Consider the following 17,501-nt stretch of genomic DNA (forward strand, 5'->3'; position numbering starts at 1 on the left):
GAAACGATTTTTCTTATTTATTTTGATAATAAAAGTCAATCATAACGCGTCCAGTTATAAGAGTTGGTATACCACAACGCGGATGGGTCAGTCTATGCGTTGTAATTTAATTTGTGAGTACTATTAGAGTAGGCAAAGTCAATTTTTTGTAAAATTTAACAATTTGACACATTAAAATGCTTATATCTTAAGTTCTATTAGACCTACAGAAATTTCTTGACTAGTTCTGGAAAGGTATTGAAATAAGCTATAATCTGACATATATTTCGAAACATTTCAAGGTCACCTCCAGAACACAAAATGGCGGATTTTTGTTCAACAAAAACAGTTTTTTGCACTTTTCGTCCTGAAGGAAAGGTCCTAGAGGTTTCTGATGTTCTAGAAAGTTGTAGGGTTTTACAAAACCTTTAATTTGATACTAAATTGAGCAAAATCGGACAATCCCTTCAAGAGATATGGCTCTTAGAACTTTTCAAATTTAAGAATTTTTCAAATGGCTATATCTTCTAAACGGCGACATAGATTTTCTTCATTTTTGGACTGATGAAAGATATTAAGTCAGGCTACAACATATCAAAATTTAAAAGATTTGCCTAATGGGGATTCGGAGATATTGCCCCTTAAAGTTAGGCAATTTTTGTTTTTGTTTTTAGCGCCTCTTGCGGATGTTTTAGAAACTTGAAATGTTCTAAACAGTTGTAGGGCTTCTCAATACCTTTCATTTGATACTAAGATGGTCAAAATCGGTCAAGCCGTTCTCGAGATATATCGAAAAAACACTTTTTGCTTTAGGCCGCCATATTTGCTAAACCGCTTGACCGATTTTGAAGTATGAATTGTTGATGAAAACGTCTCACTGAGCTCTACAACATACTAAAATTTCAGACCTCTAGCTATAAGGGAACTGGTTGATGGTGTTTCAAAATGGCGGACGGCGACCATCTTGGATTTCGAAAATGCGAAAAAATGAAATTTTACACCCACATTTCTATAGAAAACTTCAAACCGGAAGTCTCTATCTGTTACCGTTCTCAAGCTATAAGGCAAAGTTTAGAGTCCCGGACGGCAGGCCGGACGGCAGGCCGGCAGGCCGGCAGGCCGGCAGGCCGGCCGGATCAAAAATTTTCCACCACCATTTTCGTAATGTGGGATGTCTAAAACGTGCTCATACCAAGTTTGAGCCCGATCTGAGGTGGTCGGTTTTTCCGACGATTACAATACTTGGTATGCCACGATTGTGGTATACCAACTAATTCACCCCATTTTACGGTAGGTAATTTGATAATTGCTTCAAGTTAAACATGAATTCACATCACGTTCTTATCAAATACATCTTTCAACTACATAACTCTGCCCTTATTTTCTACGTGCGTGAGAAAATTAGTTATGTACACACACCCGGTTTTTTTTTATAGTTTGAGGAAAGAGATCGTGCTCCGTTTTTTTTTCTTGACGACAAATTAGACTATCATGAGATCTTCATTAGCTACATATAAATTTATTCATCTTTTATGACTCATATTTTTACTCTAGTATTTTTTGTCGTACTTCTTCGATCAAGTTTCTTTTGCATTTTGTTAAATTTCAATGTGAAAAATTTAAATAAATCCGCCATTGAAACCAGCTATACAAAATCAATAAACACACATTGACGTTGGAAGACCAAATCCTACATTTGAGAGATGTAATAAATTTTACTATTTTGTGGGAAATCAATGCAACGTTAAAAAAACACAATTAAATCCCAATAATCACAAATCAGGATGGAAATCTTATTAAAATACAAATTAGCTGCTGAATGCCGCATAAAATTCTATATATGTTGAACAAATTTGGGTATAGCTTACTCAATGAGCAAGTGGACGGAAAAAAAGCTCAATCGCGATATTGAATAAAATATTCAAATGTATACGTGATAAAAAAAATTTGATACACCTTCGATATGTGATAAGATCGCAAATTACAACATTAAGGTCGAATATCTCACAAATTTCTGCGGTTCTCTTTACCTGTACAGGTATAATTAATCAAAAGTGACGTCACGCGTGCCACTACACAGTTTTTTCTTCTTGTACGGCAAAACATACCAAAACATGGAGCATTCCATCCCGAAAGAAACTATGTATCATTTTCTATATATAATTGCAAGTGTGGGGAAAGTTTTTTTTTTACCTTCTACAGCAGCAACATGGAGCTCTTTGCCACAGAAGGTGATTAAAAAACTATTTTTATGAGAGAAAGATCATGCGGTATTTTGCGAATTTATCCATGCGAAATGATTATAATAAATTTATTATATACGCTAATTGGTGTGCAATTACATAGCCAAAAGACACGGTATAGAGGTGCTGCTAATTAGTAGTGATTTAGAAGATAAATCATGATGAAATTTACAATGATGCTTTGCTGCCTCACTGAGGTATTTTTTTTTATGAGAAAAAATAACAACTCTTTATGCGCTTGAGTGCATCAAAGTGCCATCAAAAATTCAACAATAACAGACCCAATCTTCGAGACATTTATTGACAACACCGAAATGTTGTGGAACATTGAAAATTTCAATAAATTCGTGTGAAAAAAATTCCACAAGACACAGGTTGAGATGTTTTTTTTTGGCATTTTTGCATATTCGTCGTACATTTTCGTACCAATTTCCCATGAGAGTCTGATCCCAAACACCATCAAAAATAAACTTCCGCCTTCGCTTTTGAGTGCCTTATAGGAAATTCAATTTGTTCCCCACCGATCATTGGCAATTTATATTAATTAGGCAAGTCTATAAATTGTGTAATTAGTCACTATATGGTCACAAAACTCAGTTGAATCTCTCCGCATATGGATTAATTAATTTTCATACACAAGAAGAAAGTCAAAATACCCATTTTCATTCACTTTACATTTTGCAGACAACTTTTGATGCTGCGTCTGCTGCGTCTAAGTATATTTTGTTTTAAAAAACCCATCAACACTCATCTACCACGATGCTACCTCCTCATTTCACATGCATCCAGCTCGATGTTGCTTATTTTGTATTTCAAATTTTCTCCCCACCCGCCGTCTAACACGCGACTTCTCCTTATTGATATTCAATATCATCAAATGATGTGTGAGCTCTTGCAAAAAAAAGGGGGACTGTAAATATGCTTGTGTCAAAAAAAAAGCCCCAAAGTCTCTCTCCATAAAAATATTTAGCACGTTTCATTAGGAGAAGTGTGTATGTTTATGTGAATATTTTGTAATATTTTTCTCACGAAGTCATGAACATATTCAAAGGTCAAATTTATTAAATCTATCGGTAAAAGATATTGGTGTAAAAAAAAGCAACATGTACTTTCCAAAACTAATTGTTTATCCTTCAGGAGCTATTAATAAGTTAAGCTCAATTGGATTATGTGGAATCTAGAGTTAATGCAGCTTTGGAAGCTTTCGCGGAGAGCTTTTTTTTTAAAGACTCAATAGAAGGGAAATAATTTAGATTTTTTTATTGCATACGCAGCTATGATTGAGCGCTTGATTTTCCTGTATATCTACTCAAAGATTGATTATGCTTGATAAATTAGATCATAATCTATTAAAAAAAAAGGAACTTGTCTTGAGTTCTAATGTGAAATAATCAACTTTTAAAAAAATATTCTGATCATATCTTTGTTTTTTTTTTGTTATATGTTTAAAAATAGTTTTATTTATATCAAACTTCATTAAATTTTTGCCATTTATCAAGAATGAAAGAAAATTTTGAATTTTTGCTTAAATTTTGATTCGAAAATTGCTCTTATATATTCCTCAACTATCCCTTAAATTGACTGATTGTGAAATTTAACTGACAAATAAATAAACAGTTAAAAATCAAGAAAATCGCAGTTTTTGTTTTTGTTTTTTTTTTTTTAATAATTAATTTATATGTAAATCAAAATTATAAATTAAAATATAATATAATTTTAAAAAATAGAAGAAAGATGTACAATTATTAAAGAAAAAACCCAAAACTTTAATTTTCACGAAAATTATAGTAAATTTCAATAGAAATCTATAAAAAATGACTCAGAAATCTTCAAGTGTGAAATTAATGACCAAAAAGCACTTTGATTAAAATAATAATATATTGCTGGTGGACGCAATTAGGTGAATTGCAAATTGTGCTTATTGAGAAATCCAAAAAAAAAAATTAAAGAAGTGGCACAGGAAATTCTGAAATCCAACCTCAAAATCTCTTTTTAAATTTATTCACCTCCATACGTTTGCAATAAATAAAATTTACTCGAAATTTCATGGGTGCTTATCAAACACCAAATTACTCCATTGTGATTTAGAGGGTTTATAGGGAAATTAAAGTGTCAACTTTGTGGGAAAATTTACAAGCAAAAAAACGACGACACTTGAAGGTACGTTTTCCCGAAGTGAGATCATTGATCCAAAAGTGATAGTCAATTTGTGTTGAGTTTAGAGCGAGCGCGCGCACGCCAATGAGAAAAATCCATTTGTGGCGAAATCAAAACATGAGGAAGTTGACATAATACCGGTACACATACATAATTTCCTAGAAAAAGTGAGAATTCGTGTTTAAGATAGACGTGAGAGTATTTTCAAATGCAAAAAAAATCATCTTTCTCCTTCAATATTCACATTGTTTGCAATATTGGCGAAGTTATAATTCCTTCTTTTTTTTTCTTCTTCACCTGTGTGTCGGAACACCGTTCAATTTAAGCGTGTATCCACGGTGTATTTTGTAAAGACATTATCCAAGAATTAATTTACTAGACCACGACATACACTATATACTATATACCTACACTACATACAATGTGGGTACATTTTGAAGTATGGAAAATCAATTAATTTATAAGCTCGGTGTGTTATGTAAAAAGCCACAGTGTATTCACTCCCGTATCTTTTTCAAATTGTAAAATTAAATAATAATAATATTGAGATTTTATGTAATCTCACAGAGAGACATGCTACAATTGCCTTTCCTTTACCCATTTTTTCTCTTCCTCGCAAGTAGGTATATTTTCCTCCGCACTATAGAGCATAAATTTGCGACTCCACCTCCGACCATCGATGGTCGTCTGGGGGGATTTATTGAATGAAAAGTCATGATTTGTATGAATGAGATACATTTTGTAATATATCTTAAGGTAGTAGGTATACCTCCTCACATATACATATTTAATGCTTCATTCTGAGCGCATAAAAATGAAAGTGGAGGAAATGATGTGTAATAGAAAAATTGTCACACAGCAATAAAATTTTCTTTCCTTTTGTATAAATTTTTCCGAAACATTTGTTTCCAAGCATTGAAAATTAAATCAAACAATAACCATAAATTGCTCTATTCGTCTTATAAGATTACTTTATAGGAGATTTTTGCAAAAAGTCATAAAATAAACGCCATATACAAAACGTCTAAGACTTTCTCTAATTATCAATCAATGTGTGCACCTCATGTCACACACGGTGGCATGGTCGTCTTGAGATTTTTTTTCCGTCTTCCTTCCCATTGCGCACTTGAACGACAACAGTGCGGAAATTCACCTCAAATCAGGTGTATAAACTCCTCACTTATAGTCAAACCGATGTGTGCAATCAAATCAACAAAAATGCGATTAGACAGTGAGGAAGAAGACAAGAAAAAAAACCTATTTCGCTCTGTGTTACCAAAGAAGCGACAACATGAGTAATAGTAGCAAGGAAAAAAGTGTGAAGAAGTGTGACGGAGAAAAAAATTAAAGCTCATATTTGGTTTTCAATCACAGCCTTTAGCACCTCATAACATCACCACATATAGCTACTTTTGACATGCCCGAATACGAGGCTTTTCTCTGCCACAAATCAATGAGAAATTAATTTCCTCTTCACCTTTTCTCTTTCACCCTTTTCAACACCTCTCACGGAGAATCAATACAATTAATTGAAAAGATACATTCAACACAAACAGCGCGTAGAGCTCATAATAACAAGGCACAATGGCAAAATTTCACTCTTCAGTTACACAAAATCATAGATCATGCTATTGATCTTCTTTGCATTACCACAAAAAAGCCTCATCATTGCATAATCAATGGCAATGATGCATTGGATTACCAATCGTTTATGTCGGCAATTCTGGAGAGAGATGAGGACAAAATGAGACAAATTAAATTCAACGAAGGATAAAACTCAGCAAAACCAATCAATTAATCCGAAAGTATTCATTCGTTGTGCTCTTAATTGGCAAATAGCAATAAAAATCATTTTCAATTGATCCGGATCAACATTAGATCATAATTCTCCATAATGTCTTGTTTGAGTTTATACGCTAACTGAAATTCGCTGTTAAATTGAAGGAATTTAAATACGTTAACCGCTTTTTCTATAAAACGTTAAATAATATTTAATCAATTTCAATGAAAGGAGTCAATGAATTATTGTGTTTGTGTCATGACTTCCTTTGAGGAAACACGCGAGACAAACGTTGCATTGTAGAGGATCATAAAAGATTCGAAAATAAAAATAAAAAGATCTGTCATTTTCTTTTAAAAGCCGTTAGGGAAAATGCAACAAAGATTTGTCCAAAAATGGAAACAATGTAGTCACCATTGTATTTTTTCCGCCTAAATGAAGCATTTGTGCTAATGTTTTGTTAATGAGCAAGGGGGGTTTATCTGGACAAAATTATTCGGATCTTCGGAAATATTCGGAATTATTCACTAATCTTCATGATTCGCCAAGAAATTCAAATATAAGTAAAAGCTTAAAAATATAAAGTTGAAGCATAAAAACACTTAAATCGAACCAAAACATAATAAATTCAAGCCGAAGGGATCTAAATTCAAGCCAAAAAGTAATAAAAAAAAAGAATAAATTCAAGACGATAAATATTTGGTTTGAATGACGAAGTGTGCTGCCTGCCAGGTGTTTTTCCTTGTTTTTCCGGTGTTTTTCTCTATTTTTCAATTCTCATGTTCATTTTTCTGTTAATTTTTATTAGTTTATTGATGCCACGTTGCTACCAGAGTTATGTATTGACGCACCCGAAGATTGGGAAGTAATTCCCCGCTATCGAGTGAGTGAAAATTATTTTCCATTGTAAAATTTTCCTTAATAAAAAGCGCCCCTTTCTATGCTAGCCACTGAAGAAGGCTCCGAGCGGGGCCGAAAGCTCTGGGAAGATTCTGTGTTTCTTTGGGTAAGGAATTTCAACTGCCGACGAAAAACCCGGAAAGAAATTATTTATAAAAACGTCGGAAAAACCACATTGATTTGGTTTTCAGTCCCAAAACTGCATAGATTGAGGAACAAATCTATAAAAAAACATTAAAGCCTAAAAAATGGACTAAATTATAATCGAAAAGTAATAAATTAATGCTAAAAAGAAGTAAATTCAACCCAAAAAAGACTAAATTCATAACACGTTTTTGAATTTTTTTACGGTTTTGCATTTTTCGATTTTTAGCAAAAGATGTTCATATGAAGTCAAATATTTAGATCTTCGGAAATATTTGGTTGATTCGCTTAAAAAATCAAAATATTAGCCAGATAAACACCCCGCTAATGAGCTTAGAAAGTGAATTTTTGAAACATTTCTATTCTAAAAAAGAATTTTTAAAACATTTCCCTTCGAACCACAATGAAAATTTTAAAATAGAAGAAAATTACTATATAGAGCAAAGAATTCTTTAAAAAACAACTTCAAACCTTTCCACCTCTTCAATTTCATAATCCATTCATTTTATTTCAACCCAAGGTGATTTTAATCTCAATTATCGAAAAAATGAAATGGTATATTCATTATTTCACGAATCCCTTACGTGATCTCTTTTTTTTTATCTCGGTGTCACTGCATAAAACCTCAAATTGGTAGCACTTAAGCAAAAATAGAGACATTTTCATGTTAAATTAGTTTTTTTTCATGCGTATTTGAATTACAAAATAGACGATTAAATGAATGAACTACAAAAATTAATTAACTAGTCAGTGATAGATAAACGAAAAAAAATGACAGAGGTTACCCATTCCTCTGCAACTTTTCGCATCGTATTGAGTATTTATAGTATAGGCACCCTATTACTTTGACTTATTGGAGATCAATTTTATCGGTAACTCGTTCACCTTCTCCAATGAACAAATAATCTACTTATGCGGCTCCGTAGAAATGGTCAAACAATTCTCTATTTTACAACATAACTCTAACTGGTATCACTGGTAAATGAAGTCTATTGTAAAGAGATTATTCTCTCATCATGCTTTTTTGAAGGAAAAATATTAAATTTTTTTTAATGGAACAATGATGGTTGACATGTCGCGCAATTCGTAAACGTTGTGAAATTCTTTTTTCCACACTATATTTATCAAGATATTTATATATATTTTCAATAGAAGCCCCCAGCTGTGAGGTTGATCAACACAAAACAGTCCATTGTTGAGAGTGTGGTGAAGGAAAAACCAATTAAACGTGTGACATTATCGCATTAACGCCTACAAAATTGAACAATTTAGAAGAGGACAATTTAAGCAAAAATAAAACCTTGCTTGTAGCTTTATGATTTGATCTTTCTTGACTTTTCTTTGGTGGTGCAAAAGCACCCAAAACACTCGATGTCTCACAGTGTAGCTTTGCAACCAAAGCTCCATCAATAAGTTTGTGATGTCGTAAATCATTGGAGATGAGAAAAATACAATTTTTCTGACAAGCATTATTATTACGTTGATGTTGTACAATGCTAGTTAAATTTATTGCTCTACATACCAAAATGAACATGATGTACGCATCTTATGTACCTCATTAGCGGCTGAGGGAAAATTTGTCTGCAAGAGAGAGAGAAAAAAAAGAGAAATTAAAATTCATTCGAAATATTTTCACATTGCATTAGCAGTGAGATGTCGATTGAATAATTCACAAATCTCGTCTTGTCCATTTTTGTGATGAAGAAAAGCCAAGTTATGATTTTTTTTTCAAAATTATATATAAACCACAAACATAAGAACTTTAATTGCTTTTTGGTGAGGCGTGTGAATGTATCTCTTTTTCATTTTACAACTCCAAAATATTGTGGCGGCTTTTTTTTCTTCTTAATTTTCTTTTCCAAATTTGGGAAGGTGCATAAGTTCATCTACAAAAAAAATTATCTAATTCCAAACCTCATTCACACGGGACAAGTTTATAAATAAAAATTTTTATTTATAAATTTTACATTCAATTTTCTTTGAAAGTTTCGAGACAGATGCTGACTAAATATGATGTGTGAGTAATGATGCTACTGCTCTGGAGTTAAATGCGAAAAAAAAATACAAACAGCTGCAGCAATAAAATGTTGTAGGAAGTTTATGTTTGTTTTATTGATGTTTGTTGGAAAAATTTCTTTTATATTGTTTGGAAATGAAAAAAAATATCAATCATATATCAACGTGGGTTAAAAAACATCAAACAATTCCACAGAATTTCTCGAAAATTTCTTTTAATTTCTCTGAAGATCTCTGAGATTTTTGCTAATCAAAAAACTCGAATAAAGCTGAGCTTTATGAGTTAATTAGTCTGTTCAGCACATGCATAAATCAACTGAAAAGAATAATCAATTTTTATTATTCTTTCATTCAAAGCATTGCACATTTCCTCCCAAGAAAATGAAAAGTTCATTGGCCTAAGCTTGAAATGAAAAAAAAAATCCCACCCAGAGGAAGAAGAATTCGATATGCATTGCATAAATTTGGCATGAATAGAAGTGAAATTAATCGGAATTTGTCTAAATCTTTTCTTTTTTCTCTTGGCAAATTTCTTTCTTGCCTCTCCAAAGGTGTGAAAAATCATTTTGAGGCGTGTCATTCATCAATCACCCCAATCACCACGGCAAATCCGAACTACTTTGTGCAAGTCTAGCAGAGTGAAAAAACGGCGTCTTTCGCGGTTATCGTGACATCTTACTTCGCACATTGCGTTAAAGCCAAAAAGAAAATGAATAAGAAATGCGGGTGGAATGCGAGCTTGAAGAAAAAAAAAGCCTCCAAATACAAAAGAAATAAAATATATTCCTCCAATTCATAGAAATCATCCTCAAAATCGTTCATCGTGAGTTATTGTGAAAGCTCGAGTCACATTTCACAAGATAAATGGATGAGATGGGGAAAGACTTTGAAGAAGAAGAAAAAAATGAAGAGTGTGGATTAGAAATAAGTCGTTTCACACCCACCTCTTGGTATCTGTGACTAGCTCTTTCTACATCTTCTTTCACCAAACTCACATCACAAAATCATCATTATTTTCCACGCGTAGATTTGCATTCAATTTTACCTGCAATATTCTTTTCACTTTTTGCATGCGATATGATGCTTTTTCGCAAAATGTTTGCATATTTTTTTTTATTAATAAAAAATTTTCTTCTTTTCCTCCTTTCAGGGAACAACAACTTCTGAACGTGTTTGAAGTTGTGGTGTCAACACTCGAGGGAAAATTGCAGCGAATCGACAATCTCGACAAAGCGGTTGAGCATCTAATGAGACGAGTCGAGGCACTCGATAGTCGTGTTGCGGACAACATTCACAAGAATGACGTTGTCATTTCGAAATTACTCTCACTGGACAATCGATTAGCCTTCGATGGCAAAGCATCCGATGCACCCGCTAAAGGAAGCCTACTGGACACGCGCTTGGTGCTGCTTGACCAGAAACTCCTCGAAATTGACAGTAAACTGGAAGTGCTGAAGAATCAAATTGATTCAAATTTCCTACCTGTGGACGACATAAATGCCGAGGCGAGTGAGAAGAAACCAATTAGTATGAATGTAATTGAAATAACAAAATCCATGAATGCCGAAGTAATACAGCATGTTTCCAAGGAATTGGATCAATTGCGCACATCGACCGATTCAATTGACAAGAAATTGCAATTCCACATTAATATCGCCTCGGAGAATTTGGGTAAAATGCTGAGACAACTCAATGATATTCACGAAGCTGTTGTTGATCAACAGGAACTCCCAATGCCACATTTCAATGCAACCACAACAACTGCCCCACCCCCAATGGTAAAAGCCAGCAAAATTGATGTTCTCGTGCGCCAAATGCGCCCAATCATGACTGTGTCGGAGAAGATGGATGAGGTGTGGGACGTTGTTGTTGGTACAAAGAGTTCCGTGGATGATCTCGTGCCAAAATCTGATGCCCTCCTCACAAATACCCAGCGTCAGGAGCGTGCCATAGGTGAAATCCATCAGGATTTGCGAGCCAAGACAAATTTAATTATCGAAAATCTCGATATGGTCGAGAAGAGGCTGAAAAAGCAAGAGGATGATGTTGCAGTGCTGGCCCAGAGGCCAGTACCCGCTGAACTTCTCATGGATCCAACCATTGATCGCCTCGTCGAATACGATCCTAATCGGTAAGATGAGAAATTTCATTTTTGAAATTTACGATCGCGCCACTCAAAATTAATTTTCCCATCGTCTTTCCCACTATGCATCATTGCACGCCCAGAGTTGTGATTTTTATAGTTTTTTTTTATTGAAGATTTTTTTTGTTTAGTTTTCGGATATTCTCAATATGAATGGCAATGAAGTGAGGGGATGGATAAATAAACAATATTTTTTTTAAAGATGAATTATAGTAAAGGCGTAGTCAGAAATAATCAAGGGGTGCTATTAGAATTTTTTCAAGGCAACAAAAATGATTTAAAAGGAACAACTTAAGATTTAAAGTTTATTAAAATTGAGATTACTAAACAAAAACGATCGTAGTAATCTAATTAGCAATCTTTGACAATTTGTTTATGCAATTCTAACGTTTGACGTTTAATTTCTGACATTTGACGTTTGAATTCGAATGTTTTTCGTTTTTTGTCAATGTTTTGTTTCTGCTGTTCAAACGTTTAAAAAGGATTATTTTTTTTTAAATTTTTGAAGTTTTTTTTTTCTAACGCTTAACCTTAGATTAAAAGGAGTCGTCATTTCTTTGAAAATCTATGGATTTTGACTTTTAGAATGTTTTTTTTTTTCAATAGGTGAAATTGACTAATCAGACAAACTTAAGAATCCTTAAGAAAGTTTTCTTGAGATTCTTAAAGATAACTGAAGATTATTTAATTTTTTTACGAATGTCTAAAGATTCCTTGAGAAAAAAATTATAATTTATTAGCAAAAATTTAAGATTCTTAAGTTTTTTAAAGGGAAACTAATGATTTCTTAAGTAAATCGAGCAAAATGAATACATATTTATAATTATTTTTACAAATTTTGATGCCCGGAAACGACTAGGAAAAATCGAGGGAAAAATCATCGAAAAATATGAATTTAACTCAATTCAGCTTGACTGAAGAAATCTTAAGTTTTGCTCAAGAAAACTAAAAAATCTTTAATTTTTCTAATGACATCTTAAGATTTTTCTTAAGGATTCTTAATCTTGATAAAAACTTAAGACATCTTTTAGAAAACTTGAAGAATGTTAAGAAAATTTAAGTCATTCTTAAGAAAACTTAAATCTGTCTGATTAGTGAATTTCACTCAATGTTCCAAGCGTCATTTATCCTTTAAGAAATACCTTAGAAATAACCCTGAATACAATTTATATTACATAAATGTATAAAAAAAATATTTTACAATTTTCTTTATTCTTAGTTTTATTTACAAGTTAGATCAATAAAATCAGGAAAATATTTATCTCTCATCTAGAATTCCATAATCATAGCAACTCTTGCAATTTTTCTTCCTTCAGGTATTCTATCGTGGAAGACTTCACAGAAGCTTTACCAACAACGACATATCCTTCAGCAAGTACATCGACAACGGCGAAAACGACGACGACAACGACAACGACACAGAGTTCACCAAGTATAGCAGTTAACACGGTAAACGCAGTGTCAAACTCATCAACGACATCCAAACCACTGTCACGAAAAGGTGGAATAATTTTCCCGAGTGTTAAGAATAAACCTTCTGTGGTTACCACCTTCACTACCGATATATTGAGCTTTAAGGATGTCAAGGTAATCATACTCTTTCTCATGCTATCCAACCACTTAGACACTTATTAGAATTCTTGTTCTTGCTCAAAATGACTAATCAACTTCGATGAGAATTAAGAGACTTTTAATGGACTTCGTGTTCTATTGCACGGTGAGAGGTGTGAGGAGAGAGAGTCAAAGAGTAAATTAAAATAAAAAAAAAATCTAGAAAATTCTCACTAGATCGCGTTATATGTAACATATAAATATATATAAAATTGTTTGCTAAATTCTTACAATAGAGCAAAGAAATAAAGCATAAAAATCGATCAATTTGCAATTCTAATTCGCCATGGAGAGAATGCTGATATTCTTGTATATAAATTTCAATACAAGTCATTTGTTAGGCTATTATTATCACGGGATTTTTCAGCATAATATTTTATTAACAATTGATGTATGAAAATATAGAAGCCGGTTTAAGTCATGTTTATAGAAATCACGCGAAATTTCTATTACAAGTTTTCTTGATGCTCAAAATATGATAATCATGTTGGGGGGAAGCATGCTCAAATAGAGAAATACAATCAACACCTCCCAAACAGGCTGAGGCAATGAAAAGAAGAGACATTGAGAGTCAACTTGGTGAACTTCTTTCACTTCAAAAGGAACCAAAAATGATGATCATTCATTGGCTTTAATGTGGATAAAATCTTCACTTATGCGGAGAAAAGAAGCTGAGAAATAGGTACTCAAATAAATCAAATTATTGTTTGATTTTTGAGGGAGTCAAAGATTAGAAATCAATACCTATCGAACGAATAATTGAGTCATTTCAGTATTGATTGCCATAAATAATGGCATAATTGAGAAAATGCCGATTAATTTCATCTTTCACGACATTATTATTTATCCATTTACCGCATATTTATCTTCTTCGCATAGCAATTTGCAAATAAATGGACAAATTGTTACGGATTCTTCGTGACTTTTGCATGCAACTTTGTACATGTCTTATGCAAATTTTTAATGTGACTTTTTTCTCAGCCAAATACAACACTATACCCAAGTAAGACGATAAATACAAAAGTTGAAAGCTTTAGTGGCTTTACTGCTAAATTTATTTCTTTTAAATTAACTCCAGAGAACACGTAAGAATCATTAAGAATAAAATATAAACAATTTAAACTATTTCAATTTAATTTAGAAAAGCTTTTTCAATTAGAGCAAACTTTTTAAATATATTATATTTTTTTCAAACTAACAAATCTTGCATAAACCTGCATTTTCAAGAATTTATGATTCAAGATTTTATTCTGTAAAGTGGGTGGGAGTGATATAATTTTATGTATGAACAGTATCTTGATAGTTTCAATTACTAAATGGTTGCAAAATCCCCAACAGTCGCGCGAGCGGCTTTCAATTATAAAAATAACACACTAAAGTTAATTGAAAGTGAAGACAGAAATGCTAATTAAATCTTTTTCAATTTAGCATTAATAACCCCCCTCGTATGAATAATTCAATGAATAAAATATGCCCAAAATATCTTCAGTGGCGGTGATGGTAATTCACAGGCAATAATTCACAATGAAATTGCAATTATTTATTATATGGGACTATTCAGAAGATTTGCAACCATATAACTAAATTTTATGGGAGAAATTTTTTCTTTGTGATATTTGACGATATTTAAAAACAAACATTTTTGTATAAAATTTGTGTTTAAATTAATAGCTTGGAACGTTTTGCGTAATTTTATTCAAAAATTCTCTCAATAAAAAGTAGGTAAATTATTGTCTGGAATTAATATACATTTTCAGTTAAATCTGTTTTATGAAGGAGTCTATTCACCTTGGCTCGAGTCAGGGCCACATTTGAAGATACCCATGAGAGGTTTTAAATACTGCAGACGCTTAAAAAAAAGAGCTAAGAAAACCTTAAGATCTTTAATTTCTCTATTAATTTTGATCTGGAAAAGTATAGGTAAAGATTTGATCAAGAATTCTTAAAGCATATGCGTTAGTGCTGCGATCGCTGATATCAAAATGAAAAATCATCCATCTCAACGATTGCAGCATTGATGCATATGCTTTATATTTAAAGAAAAACTAGTAAATAAATTGGCGTGGATTTGAATTTTAGGACAAATCTCTAAAAAAGATAAAAATTTAAAATCTTTAAAATTAAGATCTTATCCGTCCTTTTGAAATCATCTAAAATTGTGCGAGAAATAGAAAGAGAGGAACACACTGTTATCTCCCATTCTTTTCCATGTAAAATTTTAGCATTTAATGCTAAAAGCTTACGGAGCTATCACACTTAAGCTCTAAGCACTTGATGCTTAAGATTTTACATGTGAAAGAACGAGAAAAAACAGCATTTTTGTCTCTCTCGTACTCATGTAGAGGTTAAAATGCTCAAGCACTTGGAGCCTAAGTGTGATAGCCCGTAAGCTCGTTAGCTTACCCGGTGTGTATCCTAAATACGAACAAATGTGAATAGACTCCTTTTTTTTTTTTTAAAATATTAATAGTTTTTCAAAATCATCTACGTCAAATCCGTATTATAAGTTATATATTTAAAAAAAAACTTAGAAGAGAGCACTTCACAGAGTTAGTATTATATAAGCAAAAATTGAAACTACAACGATGAACCCTGTGTTGGCTTTTGGAGAAATAAAATGCAATCTTTTGTCGAAATTCACGAGACTTTTATAATGAAGAAGAAAAGAAGTTGAGACACAGAGGTAATGAAAGTCTTTCGAAAACTCATATTTCATCCTATGAAAGTTTTAAAATACCTATCATTCTTTCAGCCGAAACCAAACATTATGTTTATACGAAAGTACTTGCGGTTTACCTCTCCGCAATGGACCATTTCTTTGATCATCATTGAAATGTAACATTGTGTGTTTAAAGGATTTAAATGCTGTACAAGAAGAAGAGAAGAAAAAAAGAGTCAAGCCCTTAATTGATATACGCACAGAGAATAATTTTAAATGCATATATCTTTTAAATGCTGCTTTCAAATTGATTGTATTTCAAGCAAAAGCATTTAAGAAAAAAAAAAAACAAACCTCAAGCACATTGGAGATAGCATTAAATACTTAAATTATATGATCAGACACGAGAAGATAAAAATGTGAAAGAAATGTTCATTGAATGGTGAATGTTAAATGAAATAATTGTATCACATTCATCCTCTCAATCCTCCGAGAAAAAAAACACAACACTGCGGTAAGACAAAAAAATGTTCTTGTGGAGCTTTTTTTTGGAAGCAGACAAGGCAAAAAATTAAATAAAGAAGCCGCCCAATAATTAAGACTTTCCTCCATCTCTCCACCCTGGCATCAGATTCACCTTTCCTCACTCTATTTTGTTCCTTTTCTCTCACATTTATGCTTTCATAATACAACCCATTCATTGTTTGTTTTATAAACATTCGTTTTTTTCTTCTTTTCTTGTTTTAATTAAAGGGTTTCTCATGCGTGGACCTACTTAACGCTGGAATGCGACAATCTGGAGTTTATTATTTGCAAATTCGTGGTACAACATATTGGTTCCTCAAAGTATTCTGCGAACAGGAGATTGGCGATGGTGGATGGACGGTGAGAAAATTTGGATATAATTTTCCATTTTATACTAAAAACTCTCCTATATATTGAGAGAGAAAAAAAACATGACCAAAGAGATGCGCTTGAAATTTTTATTGCACGTTTCTTATGGCTATATCTTGTGGGAAAATCAATTAGCAAGCAATAAAAATCGCAATGAAATGCTCATCTGGAGAGAAATTTAATTTTCTACGGTCTCAGCAGGAAATTTTCGGGGTGTAATTCGGATGTGAGATATAAATCTTTTTGGAAAGGTGGTATTTTCAGTTAAAGTTTTTCATTCTTTTTTTTGCCTTGCAAAGTTGCCTTTAAAAGACAAATTATATGTTAAGTTCTTTCTAATTATTTGAAGCTGTAATTTATATTTTTTTTAATATGAGAATAGAGGAGTTACTTCATTTTTATGTTACCCTTTTTTTTCATTATTAGATGATTCTTGTAAGGTCCATAATGAAGCATAAAAAACACTGAAACAAATTATTTGATGTTTCATTGCGATATTTATTCTTTAATTGCACTTAAAGGACCTTAGAGAATCAATATTTAAGATTTATCAGTAAATTATTATAAATCTTGAAAATAGAATATTTTATGTTTGGATCAGTAATAATCTAATGGATGGGAAAGGGTTAAAAGCCAAACAGATTTCCTATTTTTCACAGAATATAGCTGTGGAAACAGTTACGATTCTAAAGAACTAGATGAACATAATTTCTGGAATTATTTGATAAAGGTGATAAAGCTTTCATGACAAGGACATAAAATAAGCTTTTCGTTAAGAGCAATGACGCATATGCTTTATGCACAATAGAGCGAGAAATTAATGACCAATGAGGGCGTGGCTTTTACGTTTTTTTTCAATTTTTTTTCTCAATCATTTAACGTTAAATTCTATGAAAAATAAAGAAATTTTTGACCATTTTTTATTGATCTGCAAATGAATAAACTCCTTTCAGACTTGAAATTATTTTAAAAACC

At 32.3% G+C, this 17,501-nt stretch overlaps 2 protein-coding genes across 3 annotated transcripts in view; one reads left to right on the forward strand and one right to left on the reverse strand.

The window, feature by feature from the left end:
* The window catches only part of LOC129797427 (uncharacterized), an 89,586-nt gene that overhangs the window by 67,567 nt on the left and 4,518 nt on the right, over positions 1–17,501 (reverse strand). The window contains exon 2 of one of the 2 annotated variants that reach the window (XM_055839969.1): positions 8,758–8,784. The gene's annotated coding sequence lies outside the window, so the exon portion shown is untranslated. Of the gene's footprint in view, positions 1–8,725; positions 8,785–17,501 lie in introns of both variants that reach the window. The other variant, XM_055839968.1, reaches the window with a different exon arrangement.
* LOC129797493 (angiopoietin-2) overlaps positions 1–17,501 on the forward strand; it is a 47,888-nt gene that overhangs the window by 26,129 nt on the left and 4,258 nt on the right. Inside the window, exons 2-4 of the mRNA XM_055840143.1 lie at positions 10,370–11,350; positions 12,679–12,949; positions 16,386–16,517. Coding sequence (XP_055696118.1) covers positions 10,370–11,350; positions 12,679–12,949; positions 16,386–16,517 — 1,384 coding nt within the window. The remainder of the gene's footprint in view (positions 1–10,369; positions 11,351–12,678; positions 12,950–16,385; positions 16,518–17,501) is intronic.

The sequence above is a fragment of the Lutzomyia longipalpis genome, chromosome 1 (genome assembly GCF_024334085.1).
Source record: "Lutzomyia longipalpis isolate SR_M1_2022 chromosome 1, ASM2433408v1".
Classification (NCBI taxonomy): Eukaryota; Metazoa; Arthropoda; class Insecta; order Diptera; family Psychodidae; genus Lutzomyia; species Lutzomyia longipalpis.